At 41.3% G+C, this 26,430-nt stretch overlaps 1 protein-coding gene across 1 annotated transcript in view; it reads right to left on the reverse strand.

The window, feature by feature from the left end:
* Positions 1 to 26,430, reverse strand: part of LOC120915216 (fibrillin-2-like) — a 190,197-nt gene that overhangs the window by 82,574 nt on the left and 81,193 nt on the right. Inside the window, exons 5-6 of the mRNA XM_040325539.1 lie at positions 24,186 to 24,281; positions 15,673 to 15,768 (exon numbers count right to left, since the gene is read on the reverse strand). Coding sequence (XP_040181473.1) covers positions 15,673 to 15,768; positions 24,186 to 24,281 — 192 coding nt within the window. The remainder of the gene's footprint in view (positions 1 to 15,672; positions 15,769 to 24,185; positions 24,282 to 26,430) is intronic.

Genomic DNA, 26,430 nt, shown 5'->3' on the forward strand with positions numbered 1-26,430 from the left:
GTCCTTTTTTCCCCACAAGTAGAGCTTTCTTTTGGTGGTATTTGATCACCTCTGCGGTTTTTATTTTTTGCGCTATAAACAAAAAAGAGCGTCAATTTTGAAAAAAAATACAATATTTTTTACTTGTTGCTATAATAAATATCCCAATTAAAAAAAATATATATATTTTTTTCTCAGTTTAGGCCGATACGTATTCTTCTACATATTTTTGGTAAAAAAAAAAAAATGGCAATAACGACTGGTTTGCGCAAAAGTTATAACGCCTACAAAATAGGGGACAGAATTATTATTATTATTTTTTTTTTTTACTAGAAATGGCGGCGATCTGCGATTTTTATTGGGACTGCGACGTTATGGCGGACACATCGGACACTTTTGACACATTTTTTGCGCCATTCACATTTATACTGCGATCAGTGCTATAAATATGCACTAATTACAGTATAAATGTGACTGGCATTGAAGTATTGCAGGGTATTCCCTGCATTGTGTTCTAACTGTAGGTGGAGGGGGGGTGACTGGGGGAGGTGACCGATCTATGTCCCTATGTACAAGGGACACAGATCGGTCTCCTCTCCAGAGACAGGACGCTGTCTCTGTGTAAAACGGCAATGAGAGATGATCTCATATGTTTACATATGAGATCAACTCTCATTGGCCACACAGATCGCATCGCAAACGGCCACTCTGATTGGCCGTTCGCGGCGATCTGTAATTGGCTGTGTCCAAGGGACACGGCCAACACAGAGTTTCCCCGCTGCGCGCTCTGGAGCGCGCGCGGGGAACGCCCTAAGGGGCGGATGTCAATTGACGTCCAGTTGGATTTTCAGGTCTGCGCTGTAGTCGTCATTCGGCTATAGCGTGGGTCTGAAGAAGTTAAATCAGCTTTGTTTCTTGTCCATGTATCTCATTAATAATTGCTTAGCAGGCCGGTCATGTCAAGCCGCATTGATAATGATGATAGTTAAAAATGTAATAATAGGATTAGTGGTTAGAATCTAATCCGACAACAATGTATTGTACACATAACTGCTATAGTGCCACCTAGTGTTTACAACTGTTTACATTGGGTTTTAAAGCCATATTTTTTTGGAATGACTGAGGAAGGTTTGGAATCACTGTTGTTTTTTTTTGTTGTTGGTGTCTGTGTCACCACTGGAGAGTTTTTTCCTTCCTTCCTGTTCTTAATAAAGGGTGTCATGGTGACAGAATGTTATAGTAAATCGCTTTACTTTTTCTTTTTTTTTTTTTCATAACATGGTGGGGGCCTTAACCTTTTATCAGGTTTTGATTACTTTACATGTCTTTCTGTTCCTGCAAAACCTGTCCTTCCCCTGGTGGTTAATAGGTAGCAATAAAAGCATTAAGTTCAAAACATTCCCCATGTTATCCAAAACTAAAACAGTACTCACGGGAAATTCCTTTCTGGAGTTCATTAGGGACAAAAAGGTCAACTCTGAGACAAGAGGGTCAGACTGTTCCCTACAGGAGACTGGATAGTAGCAAACAACGCTCCTATAATGCTCCAGTTTTGTAGAAACTCAACAATAGGCTCATGGCTCATAAATTATCCTGTGTCCTTTGATGAAAAAATATCTTAGGGAGAAAGGAGGCCTAAGGCCTCAAGACAACTTTGTCTCTGTGTAGAATCAGAAAGTTTTCTTTGCAAGAAAAAACGGCTAACTTAGACACTCATCTCACAGAAGTGATGGCAACAAGGATACCTTGTGAGTGAGAGTAGATATATGTGAGGCTGGGTTTACCCACATCCAATTTGCATGACAGGAGAGTGTGACCGGCTCCACACATCTCTGGGGTGGCTGTGGAGTGCACCTCAGAAGGCTCCTGTGCATTTTTGGATTAATTTCAGGCCAGAATTCAGGCAAAAATTCTCACCTAATTTGGACCTGAAATGGTGAACAGGGTTGCACTGGACCCCTGCTGTGATCCGCTCCGCAGATAGTGTGAACACAGCCTAAAAGATGATTTAGTTGGAACAAGGTTGAGATCCCACAGAACCACAGGTGGATATACAGGTGGCTCTCTTGGGAGGAACACTCTATATGAAGGCTTTCACCAAAGAAGCAAGAACCAACCTGAAAGATTTCAAGCAGTAATTTTCACTCGAAGGAAGACTTCAGCACAAAAATATCAGAAACCCTGATATTTTTATTTTTCTAGGACCAAAGCTATGAATTCCTGAGAGAGGAGTTGTGCCCAGGGAAATATTGAGGTCTGTTAGACTTTGCAGGGATTTTGGGAGGCCAACGCAATAAAGCAGAAGAGAGGTAAAGGCTAAAATTCCATTTATTTACCCTTGGACACAACATCCTTCACACATGCTTTAGAGATGCTTTAGAAAAGCCCACAGGCTTGGAGCCAGGCTTTCTGTTGCACCTGGAGGACTGGGAGAATTGAAAAAAACTCTTCCTTACCTCAGAAGTAGAAGAATTTTAGCCTTGAGACTAAGTCAGGCAATACACAATTTGAATCTTGGCCAGTTCCTGCTGAACTGGCCGAGATTCGAACCATGTATGGGCAGGCTGATTGTACCTGCGATACACCTGTACCTGCGGTTTTTGCTGTTATAGCCACTAGCACTAATCACTGTCTTCTCCTGGAGGGACGACATCCCCCTGATCACCCACCCCCTACTTCCGGGAGCAGACAGGAGGGATTCCTGCATCAACACTGTCTGTGTAAATGGGGGAATCAAGCACACCCATGATAAAGTAATCCAGAGAGGTACTAGGGGCTCACCTTCAAATGGCATGTGCATAAGGTGTTTTTTACACTGATGCACCACAGACCATCATTTGAGCAAAAGTGCATGACAACCGGCATAGGTTTTAATTGTTGGGGAACAGAATGATCAGTAACGATTGATCTGGGATCTCTAAATATATCCTTCGGTCATACACATACAGGAAGATAACGACCTTGAGCAGGGATTCCAGCTTTTTATCTACAGGATCTTTAAACACTATACACCTTGAACAAAATACTGAGGGTTTTGTTAAGGCATAAGATGGCGGGATCCCAGACAGGAAGATAAGGTATTCCTTTTTAACGGGGTACTGCTAAACAAAACACTTGGGGGAAGTGAATAACTTGTTAGATTAGACTATGCCCATACAAAACAGGTTTCAGCAGCAAGTGTGCTAGGGACATTTTGACAGGTTGGGGAATTCTGAGGGATCTCAGTAAGGAAGCCATGCAGGCTCTGGGAGGCAAGTGAGGACAAACACAAACACAGTTCAAAAGTTGTACAGCTCTCAATTCTGTCTTATACCCCGTACACACGTGTGGGATTTCAGACGGGGATTTTCAAGGGGAAAGCTGAGAACCTGCTCGGTCAGTCTTACCCCCTACATGCGGCCGGTTTTCCCTGACAGGAGCTTTGGTCGGTAATCCCGGCCGTGTGTATGCTCTATCGCAGTTTTTCCCCATAGGAAAACTGCCAAAAACCGCCAGCCAAATGTCCCGGTGGGAGAAAAGAGAGCTGGTTCTTTTTTTTTGTCCGGCGTTTTTTGGGCAGTTTTACCATCGGAAAAACTGCGAGGAGCATACGCAAATGGTTTCAGCAGCAAGTGTACTGTGGATGTTTTGACAGGTTGAGGTCTTCTGAGGGATCCCAGTGAGGAAGACATAAAGGCTCTGGGTGGCAAGTGAGAGCAACACAATTCAAAAGTGGTACTGCTCCGAACTCTAAGGCCCCATACACACGGGAGAATTTATCCGCGAATACGGTCCAGCGGAACGTTTCCGCGGATAAATCCTCTCGAGGATTTCCGCGGATTTCTATGCGATGGCGTGTACACACCATCGCATTGAAATCCGCGCCGAAATCCTCTGGCGATGACGTGTCGCGCCGTCGCCGCGATTATGACGAGGCGACGTGCGCGACGCTGTCATATAAGGAATTCCACGCATGCGTCAAATCATTACGACGCATGCGGGGGATCCCTTAGGATGGATGGATCCGGTGAGTCTGTACAGACCAGCGGATCCATCCGTTGGGATGGATTCCAGCAGATGGATATGTTCTGCATGTCAGCGAATATCCGATCTGCTGGAATCCATCCCAGGGGAGATATATCCGCGGATAAAGATCCGCTGGCGTGTACACACCATAGGATCTATCCGCTGAAACCCATTTGCTGGGATTTATCTGCGGATGGATTCTATGGTGTGTACGGGGCCTAAGGCTTACTAACTTTTTGATTCATAGTGATCAGTTTTCTGTTGGCAGCAGTATAACCCTCTTGTCTCCCTGTTTCTCTTAAAGAACAGAAAAAAAATAAAAAGTCTTCTGGAGTTGGTCTTTAATGATCTTCTTTCTGTTAAATATGTGTCTATGTTACATATGAAACACAAAACTAGCACATCAACCCTTTCTTTAAAAGCATATCCAATGCTTCTGCTCTTAAAACTGTACATGAATACAGCCCGAGATTGAGAGAATCGGTCTAACTCCAGACATAGACTAGCGTGCATGTAAGTCTACTGATAAACTAAACCTTTTGTTGAGATCCATTTTTTGTACTATGATTGTTTATGCTAGATGTCAAAGTGATAAAGAACAACTTGGGGATGTCCATGACTGTACATTTGTATTTGAATACATATGTGTATCACAGTAGTAACAGATTAGTGCCCTGTAAATATGTATAGCCAGTAAAGTAAAAGTTTACACACAATCTTTCATTTTCTATATACAAACTATTCATCTTTTCATCATAGACAGTTCAAACATTGCATTGTCAAAAAATGTTTTTAGATAATCCATCAAAAAATATTCACACACTCTGGGGTTGATTTACTAAAACTGAAGCGTGCAAGATCTGGTGCAGCTGTGCATATTAGCCAATCAGCTTCTAACCTCAGATTGTTCAATTAAGCTTTGGCGAAAAGAAACCTTGAAGCTGATTGGTTTCTATACAGAACTACACCAGATTTTGCAATCTCCAGTTTTAGTAAACCAACCCCTATGCATCTTGTACTTCGTGCATATTATGGTTGATATACCAATCCTATTCATCATATATTATTCTTATCATTATCATAAAGTATTATGGCATTACCTAGCACAATACCTTATCAGTATTGTTAAATATACTACAAGACTAATTACAATAATGCAAAACTGAGTCGCTATTAGATCAGAGATAAATCAAGCTATGAATCCTTGACTTAACATAGGACTATAGGCAAAACTTTTATTTTTATTTTGGATAGAGCAAGAGAGGGTTTTGTCAGATTTTGTTTCACCATCTGTGTCCCATTGCCTTTTCCTTCACTTCCTGTCCCATAGCCAAACAGGAAGTGTCAGGAAATCCCTGCAAATTAAGGGAATTCCCTGGAGACCCTCAGTTCACCAGAACGAATGTCCCCATTGGAAGATTTCCACTTTTCTGTGGACAACCCAAAATGTAGGCTTCTTTTACTTTCACTTTTAATGATAATGGTAAACAGGACACAGAGAGGTTGAATCTCCTTAACCAGGGCATGGGATAGCGATAAAAACCTGAAAGGTGTTCTAATTCCTTGCCACTCCAAAAGTTTTACCTTTAGTTATACTTTAATGGACTGGGAGGGACAAAATAGATCACGGCCAAAAAAAAATGTTTTGTCCAGACCCGTTTTAAAAGAACAATGGTTACATTGTTAGAAGCATCAACTGGGCCTGTAGGCAAAAAAGGCCACCCCTTGTCTCTACAGTTACCATTTTACAACCAATCACTAACCACAGAGTAAGAATGTTTTCGTTAGAAAGCATCCAAAGGGGTTTGGTAATACCTTCTACATCAAAACCAGTAAACCAGAACTTTTGTCTTGTGCCTGCTCAGTTTCTGATTTTAGCCATGACTCTACTTGCTCTTTTATTTTCAACAGATATATTTCATAAAAAGTAGGATTCCCTTTAACGCCTCCACCCTCAGACAGGAGACTGTGAACTTTTTTAGATGTCACTCTTCACTCTTCCTGGTTATATGTCATGACATAATGTTGTTTAATTTGGTCCAAAACGAAACATTCCACTGTTCAAAAACATTGGAAAACAGCACACCATCTACTTCCTAACTCAATATTTATTTGTTCATAAACGCAATGCACAAGAGATGAATGGAGACCTCTCTCGTGTTTTGCTTTTATGAACAAATAAAGATTTTGTTTGGAAATAACTGGTATGCAGTCATCTGAATCTGTCGAACAGTGTTGGTCAGTAAGCAAGCTAGGCGACTCGCGAGCACCTGGCTTAGAGCGGGTAGGCCTGGACCCACCAGGAGCAACCTAACCGTTCATAAAAATCCCAACAGGCTGGTTGTACAGAAGTCAAATGGTAGATTGTCTTGTGTACAATCAGGGTGCCCATAAATGGATTGAAATCTATACTCAATTTAGACAAGCCAATTAACCTACCAGCTTGGGAGGAAACCTACGCAGGCACAGGGAGAACATGCAAACTCCAGGCAGGTAGTGCTGTGGTTGGGATTCAAGCTGATGACCCCAGTGATGCTAGGTGGAAGTGCTAACTACTTAGCCACTGTACTGCCCATCTTCCATATCTATTAATTCTTGCCTATGTGCCAGTTTAGGCTGTTTAAATCATGACAATTACCACAGGTTTTGTTTCCTGTTTCAGGGGGTCTCTTTTCTCCTGCAGCATCCTATGGAGCCACCCTTTCATGCAGGGACTAGAGTTATATCTCTGTACACTGTGGGCATAAAACAAAAACAAAAAACAACAAGCCTTGTAGCCTAGGATGACAAGGCACTCCTCTAATTCTCCCCTCTCCTCCCCCTGCCTCCTTCAAGCTAAAAGACTGTCTGGAGACTGCACTGTCCACTGTTAACTCTTTCCTGTGAAGACCAGAAGTTCAGGGAAACGGTACTGACATAGCAGGAGCCAGTAACAAAGAACGCTGTAAACTGCAAGCGGTGGGGTAACATTTTTAACAAATAGTTTACTGGGGCATGTTGACCTTATGATGCTCAATGCGTTCATCTAAAAAATGCTGAGAGTTTAAAGCGGTAGCAAACCGCTGCAATAATAAAAAAAAAAACTAGCACATTACTAAATACTTACCTTAAAATGAAGCCCTCAAGCAGCGCGCTGTCACCGCTTAGATGCCTTCTATCTTCCCCCATTTAGAGTTTGCGGACTCTGGCTGTGTCCATTAACCCTTGGTTACAGCACGGTGCTCTGAAGGTCCGGCACAGTATTTTGGACCTTCAGAACGCATGCACCAGTGACGTTACCGACTGCATCTGGGGCGAATTTCTCCTAAACTGTGCACATTTAGGAGATATTTATTTTACCTACAGGTACGCCTTATTATAGGCTTACCTGTAGGTAAAAATCACAAAGCGGACTTTACTACTGCTTTAATATGACTTTAAAGTGTAAGTTCACCTTTACAGAAAATCTGTAAGGTGAACTTACACTGGACCCCCTTCCTATCACACCTGGTCCTGCTAACCTGGAGTCTGGCGATCAACCGTACTGACAGATCGTATAGCCGCTTTACTGGTTCGGAGATTTGAAAACCCCATGGCTTTCTCTCCTCTTCGTCTGGGGTGACATGACAGGTTACGTGGGTTCTGATTGGTCAGCACCGCCCATGTGATGGCGCCGACCAATTAGAATGCTCCTAAACGTACCTCCTGACAGGGTAATTTTTGGAAATTAAGCAGAGGTGATTTCTCTGCCCGGGACTGGTGAGGTGCCTATACGAGGTCTCATAGCGGGAGATCGCCATTCTCCAGGACATCGGGACCGGTTGAGATGAGGAGGGGGTTCAGTGTAAGTTCACCTTACAGATTTTTCTGTAAAGGTGAACTTACCCTTTAACCACTGACAACCACTGGCAATGGTAACCTGCAATATATTTAGTTTTTGTTTTTGGGTTTAAATATACTTTATGATGATATACTGTATATGTTACATGTTCAGATTTAGTTGGGTGATGTCTCAGAACTCTGTGGTGTAATTGGTGGCATCAGTCAACAGAGGGACCTCTCACTAACATGTAAGTGATACCATCCTGTGGCCTGAGCACTATTTTGATATGTTTTGCTTGGCTAGGCAGCTCTTATATATACACAGCTGGCGAACATGTTTCATCTCCCAGAATGGGCTCAGAGACATTCTCCAGGGGTTTGTAAATGTAAAAAAAAAACTTCACTGCTATGAGAGCTTATTACCCGAGAGTCAGAAATAAATCTAAAATGTGTGCCTATGTGTGTGCAAATGAACTAAAGACTGTCTTTATTTGTAGGCTTATTTATAAACTTAAATACTAAGTTTTTATAAAAAGTTACATACATTTTCTTTACTTCGCTTTTACAAAACAAGAAGATTTACTGTTTCTTTGTTTCCTCTAGATGTGTCTACACCTCTATGTGCTGTATATATTTGTTCAGCGGTGCTCTCCCTTTTTGTGCCCCAAGGTATGATGTCAGAATAGGAGAATTTCTGTCACCATACTATACACAGCAAGGCCAATCAGGGATCCCAGAAGCATACTTCTGCAGTCTTTTGCCACCATTAAGTTTACATTCTCAGCCTTGATTGTAAATTTTAAAGCAATAATGGCAGTCATTTCTCGTAAACTTACACATTTACCAAACACAGTCTATAAGTATTAAAATACCTCAAGCAGAATCAAACCCAGAACTAAATATGACTGATAAGCATAAAATAACAATCCAAAATACAACATACAAATAGTTAATAATGTATAGCGGCATATACACTGTATTGTAAAAAGCTTTGGCACGCCTGCCTTTACAGGCATCATCCATGTGTTAATGGACCTTGTGCACTGGAGTGCAGCCATGATGGAACAGGAAGGGGCCATCCTCAAACTGTTCCCACAAAGTTGGGAGGATGAAATTGTCAAAAATGTCTTGGTATGCTGACACCTTAAGAATTCACTGGAACTAAGGGGCCAAGCCCAACCCCTGAAAAACAACCCCACACAATAATCCGCCACCACTAAATGATTTGGACCAGTGCACAAAGCAAGGTCCATAAAGACATGGATGAGCGAGTTTGGGGTGAAACAACTTGAATGGCCTGACCTCAACCCGACTGACCACCTTTGGGATGAATTAGAGCAGAGACTGCGAGCCAGGCCTTCTCATCCAACATCAGTGCCTGACCTCACAAATGCGCTTCTGGAAGAATGGTCAAACATTCTAATAGACACACTCCTAAACCTTGTGGACAGCCTTCCCAGATAAATTGAAGCTGTTATAGCTGCAAAGGGTGGGCCAACTCAATATCCCTATGGACAAAGACTGGGATGCCATTAAAGTTCATTTGCGTGTAAAGGCAGGTGTCCCAATACTTTTGACAATATAGTGTAGTTATCCTTACTGGTGTACTAGTGTTCCAGCTGTCCTTTGGTTTTGCTCCTCTCTAGCTGAAAAAGTGCCATGTTTGAGGTCTCCTCCTGCCGACATCCTCAGACCTGCTTCTGCCCTTTATGAGCATAATAACAGCAATATCACGTTGGCACAGTAAAGGCTCTTTCAAAATGGCAGCTGAGGGGAGTAAAAAAAAGACAGCTAAGTCCCAGTTTTACTGCCCCCCCCTGGCCACCCACCCAAATTCTAACAATACAGCCTGGCGGCTTCATGACTGCAACATCTCGGAGGGGACAGATTTTGACAGGCGGCACTGTCTGCCAAACATTCCCATTGAGTTCAATGGAGCTGCACCGCATCTGCGAGCCAAACAATTTGTTCACAGTTATGGAGTAGTTCTGCAATGTAAAATTACCGTGAGGCCCCGTACACACGACCAGTTTCCTCGGCAGAATTCAGCTTCCGACCGAGTTTCTGGCTGAATTCTGCCGAGGAAACTGGCCGTGTGTACACTTTCAGCCGAGGAAGCCGACGAGGAGCTCGACGAGGAAATAGAGAACATGTTCTCTATTTCCTCGTTGTTCTATGGGAGCTCTCGTCCCGCCGAGCTCCTCGGCAGCTTCAGTGCTGAACTGGCCGAGGAACTCGATGTGTTTGGCACGTCGAGTTCCTCGGCCGTCTGTACGAGGCTTTAGTCAAATAAAAAAAAAATGAAACAAGAAGGCAAAAAGGGTGGTATAAATGCCAGTCAGACGCTGCTATACCGCCCTCTGGAAATAAATCCTTTTTAAGAGGACAATAAGCATTACCGCAAGTTAGAAAGAAGCCCAAGAAATAACTAAGCTTCAATCTACTTCCCTCATCAGTTCATCCCTCACAGTTACTACCTTTTGTTTCACCAGTCCCTCCTCATTAGATTGTAAGCTTGCAGGAGCTCTTGTATTGAATTGTATTGTTACTGTATTGTCTCCCATTATATTGTAAAGCCCTGCACAAACTGTTAGCACTATATAAATACTTTATAATAAATATAATAATAATAAAAATTTAGGTATTATGGTTGCCTTGCATGATTGAGCTCCTGTGTCGGGCCATAGGGATTACATCATCACGGTATGGCGCTCTCTGCGGTCACGGCACACTGAACAATAAATTGCACATGCACAAGTCATTTCATTGACCAGAGCAGACAGCAATATATTTTCAATGGCACAGCTTTAGAACATACAGTATGGAAGGTATATACAAGGGAATCTTTTTTTTAATTATTATACAGGATTTATATAGTGCCAACAGTTTGCACAGTGCTTTACAATATAAAGGGAGACTCTACAGTTACAATACAATACAATGCAAGAGGGTTAAAAGGGGCCTGCTCATAGGAACTTACAATCTAATAGGGTGGGGCAAAAGGTACAAAGGATTATAACTGTGGGGGATGAGCTAATGGAAGTGATATTTATACCTGTGGGGGATGAGCTAATGTAAGTGATAAAAATTCAGTTAGTTGGAGGTGTGATATGCTTCCCTGAAGAGATGGGTTTTCAGGGATCGCCTAAAGGCAGCTAGAGTAGGAGATAGCTGGGCAGATTGAGGTAGAGAGTTCTAGAGGGTGGAAGAAGCTCTGGCAGGCCCGGATTCCCGAAAAGGCCACCGAGGCCAGGCCTCAAGGCAGCAGTGGGTGCAGGGGCGGCACGGGTTGTAACACACAGCGGGAGACTGCTGTGTCACGGAGCTCACTGTGAAAAGTTTGGGTGCGCTGTGATAAAAGTTCCACCCTCCTCCTTGACCAGCTTGTGTGATAGAGGCAGTGTTCTGTCTATCACACAAGCTGGTCTTGGAGGAGGGCGGGACTTTTATCACAGTGCACCCAAAATTTTCACAGTGAGCTCCGTGACACAGCAGGAGATGCCCGATGTGCGCAATCCACACAGTGACAGGTGAGGCTACATTGTTTGGCACAGTAAGGCTGCAGTGATGGTGAGGGGGGCTGCAATGATGGTGAGGGGGGCTGCAATGAGGGCACAGTAAGGCAGTAATGATGGTGAGGGAGGCTGAAATGAGGGCACAGTAAGGCGACAGTGATGGTGAGGCTGCAATGAGGGCACAGTAAGGCTGCAATGATGGTGAGGCGGCAATGATGGGCACGGGTTGGGGGACTTTCAGTTTTTTTTGGGCAGTTGCGGCATTGAAGGAACAGCCTTGGGGTGGCAAACGGAGTAAATCCAGGCCTGAGCTTTGGAGAAGTCCAGGAGACGAGCATGGGAGGAGGAGACAAGGGAGCTAGAGAACAGGAGTTCTTGAGAGGAGCAGAGAAGATTTGGGTGATACTTGAAGACACGATTGGTGATGTAGCTCTGGCAGGGTTATGAATGGCTCTGTATGTTGTTGTTAGTATTTTTTATTTAATTCACTGGGCAGTCAAAAGCCAGCGGAGGGATTGGCAGAGAGGAGTGGTAGACACTGAGTGGTTGGTAAGGTATATGAGTCTGGCAGCAGCATTCATGATAGACTGAAGAGGGGATAGCCTGCAGCCTACAAGAAGGGAGTTGCAATAGTCAAGGCGAGCGATAACAAGAGAATGAATGAGTAGCTTGGTGGTTTCATCAGTTAAAAAAGGGTACATTTTATAGATGTTACAGAGGTGAAGACTACAAGCTTTTGACAACGATTGGATTTGGGGCATATTATATGTTTTATGATGGGGAAAAGTGAAAATGTTGGGGTTATCTCACTTTGAAAAGAAAAAGGACATTTAGATAAAAGAAATCACATAACGGTTACTAATACCTCACACCCGGTTTTCTACAGATCAATGTCTCTCTCAATGTTTTCCTAAGATCAGTGAGATTTTTTACACAGACGTGGTGAGAAAGGTTTTTTTTCAAGATGAGAAAGACAAACGTCAGACCACTGACTAATCAATTTTCTGAGCACCGGAATTACAGTCAGAAGGTCAGCTGGTGGTGTCCACATGCCTTCCTACAGGGACTTTTTATAAACAGCCTTTTCTTTCACCCGTCCTGATGACAAAACCACATTACGACTTCTTCCCTGTGTAGGGGTTGTGGTTGTGGAAGGAGGGGGACGTACATTTTCACAGCGGTAGTTGTGCAAACACTACAAAAACACACATTGTTTAATATGTGTACATATGTACAGCGAGCTTTCCTTGGCCCATTTTCAAACAGTGCTTTTGTGTGCTAAAGCCTGACATCTGCTTGTCGCACCCACCCTACACTACAAAATTCCCCAACTTTAAAGTGGAGAATGTTGTCTAGAAACCCTTTCAGTGCCAGCTGATGAAGAGTATAGCTTCGAGTAAGGCAATGCCTGTTTTTAGTTATGATTAGGAGTTGGATGTTCAGAAAACTTTTTAGGCCCCATGCACACGAGAAGCAATTACAAACACCTCTAAACTCACATTTTCAAAGGCAAAAAACGGCGTTTAAAACGCCCATTTTACCGCGATTGCGGCTGTCAGCCCTTATCTCAAAGACATTGTAGACCCTCCCAAAGTCTAAAACGCAAAAATAAAACGCTTCTGAACCCAAAATTTTGCGTCTGAAAAAACGGACATAAACCCAACTGCTTTAAAACGCCAAAAAACGTGATTGTGTGCATGGACACATAGGATAACATTAAATGTGTTCAGGGGCAGTTGAACAAAATGCCCAAATGCCTCTGAACTCGAGTTTAGCAGCATCTCGTGTGCATGGGGCCTTAGAAGCTGTTTATGCAGAAATATATTACACATTTTTCAGGGACCATTTAAAAAGCAACTGCTTCAAAAAAATTTAAAAGCTTTGTACATTTATATGCTATAGAGTGTATTTCAAAAAGTATTTGCACAGCTATTTCTCCTGCGAAACAGCATGCACTTTCAGATGCCGTCAATATCGAATGCCATTTGGTTATTTTAGTCTGCAGGGCTCTTCATTCATAAGGAAAGTGTGAATTTGGAAAATACCATATTACGACAACTAAACTTTAATAAGGCAATGCAAAGCATTTTGAATCTCTCATGATATTTTCTTGGAGTGGTAGGCTTCATGCACACCGGATGTTTTTAACACTGCTGTAAGGGATGTCTCTAAATGCCCCTGTATGTCAGCCTACGTTTTTATGCACACATAAGAATTTAGCATCAGGAGCGTTTAGAAGCAGAAAAGAAAACGCACTACTCACGAATCCAGGAGCAGCAGCATTTGGCAGGAAAAAATTTGCTTGACCTATTTAAGTGTGTTTAAATGAACGTTAAAGCTAGGTGCATCAAGTGATTGAGCGGTAATAAAATTCAATGGCCAGAAAAAATGATTAATCTGGCCAATGAAATGAATTAGTGGCCAAGCGCTTGATTTGCCTAAATGCTTTCACAGGGGTCAATCGTTTTTTTTGCTGCTGCCGGTGGAAAGGCGTCTAGGAGAGATTGGCACACAATATGTGCGTGAGGCCTAAAAGAATGATGGGAACACGTTTTTAAGAGCAAAAATCTATTCTGCAAAAAATGTGATGACAATAATATGGTTTTATACAGAACAGGTTCAAATAGAGGACAAAAAGTTATATAAAGAGCACTATGACAAATGAGAAAAATATGATAGAAGCATCTTATCTGACTTGTAGAATTTTTGGCAATCATTGCATTCTATGGTGTTTGTCATTTTTTCATTAGAAGAAACATTATAACTTACAAGCTACAAAGGCAAAGTTCAGTCATGTTTCTACAGGCCAGATATATTTCTGCATATCTATATAATCTGCATCTGGGATTTCCTTTCTGTAAGACAGGAATGTCTTTTGTTCAATGGCATGCAAGAGCATTCTGAACATTCCCTGGGACCACTACAGAGTAACCCCAATGGAAACTTCACTAAAAACTTTAAAAAAGGGTTTTACTGTGCAGTGAAAAATGTAAATGTTTACTGTAAAACTATGGTCAATCTATAAAATTACATATGCTATGCCTCCTGAGAAGCCAGGAAAGCCCAAGAACCACTGGAAAGCGGTGGTGGGGGCTATGGGGTCTGTAACCCCTCCCGCCGTAACCCCTCTGGCGGCTTCTAAAACTGATTCAGCGGCTAATCAGCCACTTGGCTTACTTTTATCGAAAAGCGCAGCAGCTGAGGAGAATTTTAGTGCTGAGGCTATAACATCAAGCTGCAGCCATAGCCCCGGTATACCATAAAATCAGGACATATTTTCCCAGTTAGGCAATCGGAAAGTGGTATTTTTAAAGACATCTAACATGTCATCTCACATGCATAATGCCTATATATCACTATATGAAAAAGCAAATGCTTTAGATGGACTACATTATGTTTTCAAAGGTCAGTTAGGAGGCACTTCTGAGCAGATCTGCAAGTAATTCGATATTTACTTATTCTGTCATCAACCTTAGCAGATGTTAACATAGGCTTGCATTACAGGACTTATATTGATTTGTGTGCACTGGCAAAGGTACTTTAGAGGTATGAATTACAACCTTGCATCCTTCTGATATTGTCCCACTGTGAAGCAGAACAGTGAACTATTCAATACTACACATTACCTGTCGTCTTGTTTCCTTAAATTGACACATTGTCTTGAAACATCCTTTGCACCCAGTAGGAATTGTTCAAATTCTGCCTGGTGCCATGACAGAACCATAGACACAGCTGTGTCTACAAGATTCAGCTGTATTTACGCATGCTGAGAGCCATTAGGAGGGCATTGTGTAGTGTTTTCTCCATAAACACAGATGTGGCTTTAGTTTCTTTGTGGCAATACGAAACACTTGGACCTTTCTCATTGGGTGCAATGGGTAGATTAGGAGCTCAATTATGCATTGGTGAAAAAAAGGATATTGTTTTAAACTTGCTTGTTTTTCCTACTTTCCTTACAGCAGGAGAACATGTTTGAGTTTCCAGTTATTGCCTTTGTTCTTGAAGTAACTGAAATCTTGTTTTCTATCTTTCCTTTCTCCCACGCACATTTTGGATTCATTGCAATGTAGCATGAAAACCAAATGACAACAGATGCATTGTCCTGAATTTACAGCATTTTCCTGCACAGGTTAAAATGCACGAACATTCTTTATTTAGGTTTTTACAGCAATACGGAGATGTGCAAAAATGCAAAATCACCCACACTGCATGTGGTGTGAATGGGCCCTCATTCGGCTGCAATAGGTAAACCTAACATGGCACTAAAATGAAGTATAAGAAATATTACAAATCTGCTAAAAAGTTGCATATACACATTGATAGATAGATATATATGTATTCATGCAATATCTGATATACAATAATAAAGTACCTCTTTCACACTGAGGTCCCGTAAAACCATAGACACAGGCACATCTATTGGGTCCAATGCAACGTCCTCCATTCTGACAACCATTTTCACAGACCGCTGTAAAGACAAAAGAAGTTGTTATTCATTTTGCAAAAAATGTCAAGTTTTGGTAGGACTTAAACTTCAGATTTTACACAATTAAAAATAAACCTCAGTGTACCAAACTAGATGTATTAATAAAAAATGAATTGTAGGATTCGCATAAAAAGCACCAGAAATGCATCCACCATGCATTTTTCATGCATTGGCCATGTGTTCACCACTCATGAAAGAACAAAAGAAAAGCCCAAACTGATCTTAAACTCAAAAGCCTGTGTAAACTAGACCTTATCTATAGGTGTGCACAGCATATTGCATTAAGGTGTGCACCCAAGTCTCAAACAAATTCTTGTGGGTGTAGGTATACAGTGTCAGTAGAGCAGTGGATGGTGTCAGTAGAGCAGTGGACGTATCAGTAGGGCAGATGTTGGTGTCAGTAGGACAGTGGATGGTGTCAGTCATTAGGGCAGTGTACGGTGTCAGTAGGGTAGAGATTGGTGTCAGTAGGGCAGAGATTGGTGTCAGTAGGGCAGTGGATGGTGTCAGTGTTTTTTTAAGAGTGGAGGGGTAGCCGGAAGCTTTGCGGAAAAAGAAGGAGACCAGAATAGCACACAGGGGGCTAGGGCAACAGACAGTAGAGGAACAGGAACAGGAGGGCAGCAGGAATGGCATTTACCATACTGATTCTGATCCCCTGCATTTTCCTGCTGTGGCAGCTGAATGCTGGTGGGAGGGAGAGCAGGAAAACCCTACTTTCAGCTGCCTCAGAAAGAAAATACAGATGGGTTCCAGTAAATGATACCCCTCCTGTTCAGGTTCCAGGAATGGGCAAAGAAGGATCAAGGTCTACGCGTCACCTGCCCCTGATCACTGGGCGGATTGTGATTGATGGGTTGCTGACCCCTGAGAAATTAGGGTGTGCCCAGGCACACCGCTTGCGCACACCTATGACTTTATCACAGAACACAAAACATTGTGGAAATGCATCTCATTCATTTAAAGTGCAAAAAGCAATGACTAAAAAAATCTTTGCTAGCTGTGCTTCAAGCAAAAGGGCAAAACTATGTTTTAATTGGGAGGCACACAAAGACAAATATGAGATTGTAGCAGGCAAAAACTGGGATAAACAGATAGGATAAAGATGTTGGAATAAGAAATTACTCAGAGATGCATACAGCAGGCAAGCATCAGTAGGGACACAAACCAGAAAGCTATTAGAACAGACAGGGGTCAGAAGAGAATAAAATCAAAATGGTCATAGTGCCTCCAAGAAAATGAAGAAATATGGAGCATACAAGCAAAGGAGAGGCAAGGAGCAGGCACGTAGTGGCCCACAATAGGCATGCATTTTGGGAGACGTGGAACAAGCAACAATTGAGAGAGACATAAAATAACAACTGGCAGACACAGGAAACACATTAACTGAGAGAGGCACAGTGGAATTGGGAAATCTCAAACCATAGGCAGAGAGAGAACATGAACAGAAGTTAAATAATGGAGGTATCACATGGTGCTGGCATGTCATGGTCAGCCCAGCATTTGTACAGCAGAGATCTTGATTTTCTAAGGAAGCCTGATATTTTAGTAGTAGAATATTTAAATAGTATTTGCAGTGCCCAAATCTTTTTGACTTTTGTGTGACACATCTAACTGTGGTTTAAAGAGTCTCGTAGCGACACAGCCACATGTGAAACAAGGTTATTGGTGTAACTAAAGTAAAAACTCAAAACAGCTTAAACGAAATTTATAACAGATTTGCTTTTACCTTATGCACAGCTTTGCACTAAAATTACCATGTGTTAGTTACTGTGGGAAACCATTGCTTCCTATGGAGTTGTGATGAGTTTCTTTTAAAGCAAGGAGACATGCCACAGCTAAACAGAGGTTAATGCAAGCCAGATGCTTGTCTGTATAAGCCATAAATCCAAACATGTTAAATAATGGCACTGACTGATTGAATGGAAGTAATGCTTTTTAAATATGGTTTAAAGGGATCCCCTTTCTGCTATTACAGGTTGTCTGGTTGACTTGCTCACAGTTTAATGCATGGGTGCTCAGGTTGAAGACCCATGGTTCAAATCATATCTGAAACCACTTTTTTTTGCATTTTGAGTAGAGTATTGAGGGGATTTGAAGATCTGTCACTTTTTATTGCTGTTTTTGTCTCCTGTTGGGGAGATTCACTCCCTGTATTTGTTCTGGTGACTATGAGTTGTTACTGGGTCTAAAATTGAGGGAAAATACCAGAATTGGTAAATCTCACTGCAAAAAAAAAAAAATGAATACCACCCCCCACCCCCCATAAAATATAGGGATTTTATGCATTGTCCTAAATTAAAAAATAGGAATTTGGATTTACCTGCAAACTCCATATCTTTGAGTACTGTACAGGACACAGAGATGTATTCCTAAATGGACAAGGATTTCTGTGTATGATTTGGAAAGTCCTTGTAACTCTTCCTAAAAGGTAAAGAAATTATCATCCCTCGTGACTATAGCAGCAACGAGTTATAGGGAAACTGTCTGCAGTTTGTGAAGGAAAGGGCAGTAATAAGGAACAGATAAAGAACAGCAACCGAGACCCGTTGTGTGCTTCCCCTGAAAGACAGAGGAAAATAGAAGTTGTGATATCACTGTTCTAACCAGAAGCCATTGTCAGTCAACGTCCCCCCAACTTTAGGGTGAACTTTTCGAAGTGAAGGGTCTATCACATGCACGTCCACAGAAAGTAAGGACATTCTGGAGATTTGACAAATTACAATCACTATGGCATTTACACAGAACAGCATGGTTGAGGGAAAGAGCTGTAATCTTGCAGAGAGGATATGATTATGTATTTCAGAAGACAGTGCACTATTGAGGTCAGTTTTCCATAGTCTGGGTAGGAGATAAGGTGGCATTAGCGGACTCCAGGGTTGGGCCTGACAGAGCAAAGGATGACTTGAAAAGGGTCTACTATCAACTGAAACTCTAAAGGAGTAAATGCCCTTAATAGCAACAGTAGATTGATTATTCAGTGCATTATTCAGTGCAAAAATGGCTGGGTCCACAGTGTGAACAGTTAATTTCTTTTTGAATTCCTCTCCCATCGGGTTTTCCTGGCAGCAAAATTGACAGAAGGGCTGAAAAAACTCTTATGCCGCGTACAGATGATCAGACATTTCGACAACAAAACCGTGGAAAAATTTACGACGGATGTTGGCTCAAATTTGTCTTGCATATACACGGTCACACAAATGAAATTCCGAACGTCAAGAACGCGGTGATGTACAACACATACAACGGCACTAGAAAAGAGAAGTTCAATACCAGTCGTGTTAGTAGAAGTTTGGTGAGAGACGATTCGTGCTTTTCAGCCTCATGCTTTTCAGTCCGTTACAGCGTGACGAATGTGCTATCTCCATTATGAACGCTAGTTTTACCAGACCAAGTGCTTCCGTCTCGTACTTGATTCAGAGTATGCGTGGAATTTTGTGCACCGGAATTGTCCCCACAGGATTGGAATTTCCCAGAATGGATTTTATTGTCGCAAAATGTGAGAACCAGCTCTCAAGTTTTTGTTGTCGGAAATTCCGACAGAAAATGTCCGGTGAGACCAACACATGGTCGGAATTTCCAACCAAAAGCTCCCATCGAACATTTGTTGTCGGAAATCCCAAGCGTGTGTATATGGCATTAGAGTTAGGATAGTCATTATATAGGATAAATCCAAGCAATAATCTAATAGCATGACATGACATGTGTGGCCAGGACCCAGTATGTAAAGGTACAGGGAAATTAGTTACCTTGTGCTTTTGCCTTCTAGGGTCAATGCTTCACCTAACATGGTGGGCATACAGTGGAGGGGTCTTCAGGGTCTGTGTGCCATAGAAATGAATCATGGCACTAGACATTTATAGCACCTTGTGGCTAACTCACTTGTTACCCCATGTACCAAGGTAAGTGCCTAGTGTAAGATCCAGTGCCAGAAGCAAACATTACAAACCAACCTCAAACCGCAGAGTTTGGATACAGTTTCTATAATGTACATCAAAGCTAAATGATCTGGAAACTGCTAACGAGCCATAAGACATTAAGCAGTCAGATCTTGATTTAAGTGTCAGTCGAAAAAAAAAAAGAAGGAAAAATGGTGAAAAAAAAATACTTCTCTAACAAGCAAGGGCTCCTGGAGCCTCATGGAGTTGGGAGTTATTTGGATATACTGGGGGTAGTCCCAGCAAAGCTTTTGCCAGTGTCTCCTGAATGTAGCGGTATGCAACTCATGGTCTAATAATCAATTACTGTGTCCTGTATGGTATGATTAAGATCAAAATTATTAAACCATGTATTTTCAAGGAGAGGGTGAGGGGTGTCCGGACTGTGTATCTAAACATATTATCTCCACATTTATATATATACAGTATAGGCAATCGCATGCTTATTAAATATGGTATTTTCAAAATTATAAGTGTCAAGGTGTTTCATTTTTTTCCTTTTAATTCAGCAGGATCTACGTTGCTAAAATGCAGCATCGAAATCTAAAACAAGATAAAAGACATTAAAGGGGTTGTAAAGGTTTGTTTTTTATTTTGTAAATAGGTTCCTTTAAGCTAGTGCATTGTTGGTTCACTTACCTTTTCCTTCGATTTCCCTTCTAAACGTTTTCTTTCTCTGTTTTCTTTGTCTGAATTTCTCACTTTCTGTTCCTCCTCAGTAAGCTGTTCTGGCTGACTAACTAGCTTACTGAGGAGAAACAGGAAGTGAGAAATTCAGACAAAGAAAAAAAACATGTAGAAGGGAAATCAAAAGGTAAGTGAACCAACGATGCACTAGCTTAAAGGAACCTATTTAGAAAATAAAAAATGAACCTTTACAACCCATTAAAGAAGACTAAAGATCAGGAATTTCATAATTAAAGAGAAAACTTTTTTTTATATGTTAGTTTCTGATAAATCAAAACCATGTTACAATATAAACAAATGCATTATATCATTCACCACTTTTTAAATGCCAAGGTTCCTTAGATTCAGACATAAAGTAGTTAATTCCCGTTCTTTATAACATTCAAGTATGTCATCATTTATCACTTAGCCATTTTGTCAAACAACACTAGAAAATGTCCTAATCTTTCTGTATGTGGGAAATATAACATTTAGTAAAGTCTCTGGTCATGGGAAATTGGTATGGAAATTTTCCCAGCCCTTCCCGCCTCTTGGTCATGAGAATTTTTCCCCTTACTATTATTTTGTGGTACTTTCTAACAAATGGTTTCCTTTTTATATGGATTTAAAACTTGACAACACCCCTAAAAAAAAAAAAAAGCCAAGATGAACCTAGAAAAGTGCAGCGAACGAGACAGACTTGGACAGAGCGACAGTATGAAGATGCAGACAAATTGGATGCCTGAAGCTGGCAGTCATCCAAAGCTATGAGGACTGAGTTCAAATCCCCCAGAGCATCATATGTCTAGTCAATCGAAAGCTGTAAAATATTATGCTGAGGTATAAAAAAATAATAAAAAACTAAATTATGCTAGAGAAACAAAGACTGTCAGTTTGTTTAGGCTTGTGTGCTATAGAAATAGTAGACGTAATGATATCTAAGGAATTTGCAGCGATCCAGTGAACTGGAAACAGGTGCATAAACATTAAATCTATCAACCAGACATGTACATTACTTCATTCACTTGAAGCAGCTTTAATTACTGGATGCTGCACTATTTCACATTTTGCTTTCAGGGATAGATGGCAAGACCCTGGATGCAGACAGACTGCACTCAGGGCCCTACATCCTTGTCTGTACGGATGTAAACACTTGGATATGTGGGAAGAAAAAAGAATCCTACCTACCAGCTTGCAGTCTTCTTTGGAATGTACACTGAGCTGTGCAAGTGCAGCTTAGTTTACGTTCCGGCACAGCACCTGTGTGCTGTGATCATTATCCTGCGCTGGCCAATACAGATGACTGCAGTCTGGCACCTGGAAGAAACCAGGTAGAAGATGCCAGCACCAGCAAGAAACTTTGGCTGAATTTCAATCTGTCTATTGCCAGCTTTAGGTGGACATAAATATAGTAGACTATACAAAAAAGCTAAATAAATTAAAATCTCACTCTAACATGTTCTAAGTAGTTACAAGAAATTTGATAAAAAGCTTTAGGCACCTTTCACATAGGTGGACACCCACTGCTTCGTAGAGGACTATAGTTGGTCTGATTGGGTCCACCTAAAAAAACTGACAAGCAGACCTGATCAAACTATCTGCTGACCTCTATGGAGCGGTGGGTGTCAACTTTGATGTATGCCTTGACACCAGGCAACATCCTATCCGATCCTTTACTCCAAAAACAGATGGATGGGGGATCCCATCCATCTTGCGGATTGGATCGTATGGTCATTGGGTGTAAACGAACAGGCGGTCCCTTTACAGCAAATTCCCATCGAAGACAGCAGGCTGTGTCTGTGTCGGCTCTGCATAAGTGGAGCGGACACAGACAAGCCATCGACCTGCTCAGCGAGGATCAGCAGACAGATTCCCCACTGAGCAGTCATACTCCTGGCGGAGTCAGCATCATGTAAAATGGGTCTTAAAATACATGGGGGGTTATTTACTAAAGGCAAATCCACTTTGCACTACAAGTGCAAAGTGCACGTGAAATTGCACTGAAAGTGCACTTAGAAGTACAGTCGCTGTAGATCCGAGGGGGACATGCAAGGAAAATAAAAAACAGCATTTTAGCTTGCACATGATTGGATGATAAAATCAGCAGAGCTTCCCCTCATTTCTGATCTATCTACCCCTCAGGCCGGGTACACACGGACAAACATGTATGGTGAAAGCGGTCCGTCGGACCGTTTCCACCATACATGTCTGCCAGAGGGCTTCTGTACGATGGTTGTACACACCATCGTACAGAAGTCCGCGCGTAAACAATACGCGGGGCGTGTCCGCGGTGTCGCCGCGTCGATGACGCGGTGTCGCCGCGACAATGACGCGGCGACGTGGGCGGCCCGCCTTTAAAATGCTTCCACGCATGCGTCGAAGTCATTCGACGCATGCGAGGGACGGCGGGCGCCTGGACATGTACGGTAGGTCTGTACTGACGACCGTACATGTCCGAGCGGGCTGAATTCCAGCGGACTGTTTTAAAACAAGTCCAGGAATATTTGTCTGCTGGGAAAAGGCCCGGCGGGCAAATGTTTGCTGGAATTCGGCCCGCTCGCGCCCACACACGACCAAACATGTCTGCTGAAACTGGCCTGCGGGCCAGTTTCAGCAGACATGTTTGCTCGTGAGTATGGGGCCTCAGATTTACAGCGACTGCACTTCCAAGTGCACTTTAAGTGCAATTTCAAGTGCACTTTGCATTTGTAGTGCAAAGTGGATTTGCTTTTAGTAAATAACCCCCATAGTGACTGCTGTAAGAACCCCCTGCAATGGTACATGGATTATGTCAACCACTGTATCTGTTAATTTTACAGGACACCTTGGTCTACACATAAATATATATATATATATATATATATATATATATATATATATATATATATATATATATATATATATATATATATATACTGAATACTATTATCTATGTTAACTGCATTAAAATACCAAAATATGATTTTTTGCTACGGGGGCAGGAAGTGAAGGGAAATTTGACCAATGGGGTTAACAAACGGGAGTTAGCACTTAACAAAAGTTCCAGGATGGGTCAATACATTTTGTTACTCTTTTCAATATATAATTTGATTTTCTCATTAAGTTGACTTTAAAGTCCCATTATTTTGTCTTTTTAACAAAAGTTCTGACTCCTCCCTGCTCTGCAAATTGAAAAAAAAAAATAGAATTTTGCCTTTCTAATGGATGAATTACTGGTAGGAAAGGATTAGTTAGAAGAAAAGTTCTGAGTAAAGAAATTGAGGACACTACTCTAATATACTATATGAAGGTAGGGCTCATTTACAATACCATTTATTTAGAAAAGCACCCTAACGCACTTCCATAACTGACCTGCGTTGCAGCGCACCACAGAACACAATAATACATTACCATATGTTGCGGTTTGTTGCTAAAATAATGGACAGTACCTTTTTGTGTTTTCTGGTACATTAGTACAAATGAATGGCATGCCTTCACAAAATGCACATTAATAAACACCAAAATATAAAGGTGAGACTGGGCCCTATGTTAACTTAGTGTAAGTGTATTCCAACAGGAACACCCATGTAGAATTTGTGTTCTCTTTATAAGTGTATGTAGAAAAACAGACATACAATTAGTATTGAAGAAAAAAATTGTGACAAGTAATGTCTTTAATTGCAACCAATTTGCTTTACCTTTCATCAGATCGGAAGAGTCATTACTATTGAATCATTACTATACTGTAAGATGTACTAAATAAGATCAAATGTTCTAAACATAACTGAATGAAAAGAGCAGTTAGTAAGTTCTTACGTTGTCCACAGTGAGTTCCACTATATCCTTTTTGACAAGCACATGAATCTTCGTTGCAGGATCCTCCATTCATGCAGCGCACATTACAGTTGAGAACTTTGGGGAAAAGAAAAGTTATATTGATTAAAAAGTAGTTAACATAGTAAAAGTGCATGCAATGTTTTACATTTGTAGCATTTGCATATAACTTTGGTATGTTAGTGAGTGTTCTATTTTATACTTGTCTCTTTGGGGTTGATTTACTAAAGCTGGAGAGTGCAAAATCTGTTACACCTCTGCATGATAGCCAATCAGCTTCTAACTTCATCTTGTTCGGTTAAGCTTTAACAAAAACAAAAAAACAACTGGAATCTGATTGGTTTCTATGCAGAGCTATACCAGATTTTGCACTCTCCATTTTTAGAAAATCAACCCCTCTGTATTCTATTAGCTTTTTACTGCAGAACTAAAGATTTTGAAGGCAAGATTAGAAAAATGAAATAGTTCCTTCCTCTTGATCTTACATTAAGAATGCAGGAAAATATGAGGTATCAGAGTTCACCTACACCGTGTTCTAACGGCAAAGTCCAACCGAAGACGCCAATGGCTCTATGTGTTCCTGTTATAGGAAACAAGAAAAGGAATTGTGTCCCAGGTTTTCTATATTAAAATATATATTTTTTTTAACTCTCCTTTTGTGCAACATGTGTTGTTCCTTTGAATAAAGCCTCCTACTCTTAGATGACTGTTCTGTACTCCAGAGACAGCCAAGACACGGGGGGCATACACAGATGAATTCCATTATGATATCAGTTACAAAGAAGGGATATGATTTATCCTCGATTTATCCTCGATTCTAGAAATGCTTTAGGAGAAGGTAAAGAAAGCTGAAGAAAAATAGTGGTTTGGCTCCAAGCAAAGGGTCCTGTTAAAGACATGCAGACTGGAATATGTCATGCATATATTACTGTTGTTACATTTGACCTTTGTATGTTTAACTTTAAAAAAAAAAAGAATATTTCCAGGAATCGGCATGTCATAAATATTTGCATTGGTCCAGCTTGGACCAATGTAACTATGTTTATGCCATACCTAGCTGATGCCGTTGGAAGCTGGAATTACTGAAGTAGACACCGATACTCCAATGATCTTCACTTCCATCTGCGGGCACAGGCATCATTCAGAGAATGTTTTGTAATTTCTGAATAAATGCAAAGTGTTCTCTGATTGGACGAGGTGGTGGAGGAGTGATGTCATAATCTGCTTTACGGATTTCCAGCCTACAGGGGCATCAGCCAGGTATGTCATATACATAGTTACCTTGGTCCAAGTTGTATCAATGTAACAATGAATAACACCCCCGATGCCTGTGATTATTCTTTTTTTTCTTTATTTAGTCTTTCTACAAATACGCTATACATATGCACCAAAAACATATGAATGCACAATTACACTAAAGCCCTGTACACACGATCGTTTTGTCCGATGAAAACAGACCGATGGACTGTTTTCATCAGACAAAACCGATCGTGTGTGGGCCCCATCGGTCTGTGAAAAAAAAAATAGAACATGTTTTAAATTTTTCCTATGGATAAAAAAACGATAGAAAAAATCATCTGTGTAGAAGTCCATCGATCAAAATTCATTCAGAATATTGCCTAATTGACAAATGAACATAGCAAAGGCAAATCTGACATTATATAAGAAGAAAACATGGACTTTTTGTCATATTAACTGGCACGGGAAATGTATATAGTTATATCAGAGAGGCGGGCTGATGATGTCACAATCTTCAACTCAGCCAATCACACTACGCTTTGTATTCAATGCTAGAATAGAAATCTGCCTATTAATGGCTGAGAGATGCTCAACCCAATGCTATTTTGTTCCGGGTGTGAGACAGGAATATCGCTCGCATTCATAACACAGTGCTGTATACTGTATGTAGCCTGAGCTACATACAGTTTGCACAGCATACTCAGTGGGACATGTTAGCTTGGCCCAAACAAACTATTTAAAAAATTAGCTATAGCTGGAGATCAGCTTTAATGCATTCCCTGCATTTATGTAACAAATGTCCCAGTTGTTGTATTGCCCCCTCCCCCCACCTCCCTATATACTTACCCGAGACCCATCTTGATCCAGCATTGTGCCCATCTGCAGAAGCACTGCTCCCAGCTAAAATCTATCAATAATTTGAAAGCATCCCTGCCCCTTGTCAGTGCAAATGATTTCAGCTGGTTCAGTCTTAACTGATGGCCTATAA

Source organism: Rana temporaria, chromosome 1 (assembly GCF_905171775.1).
Source record: "Rana temporaria chromosome 1, aRanTem1.1, whole genome shotgun sequence".
In the NCBI taxonomy this organism is placed as follows: Eukaryota; Metazoa; Chordata; class Amphibia; order Anura; family Ranidae; genus Rana; species Rana temporaria.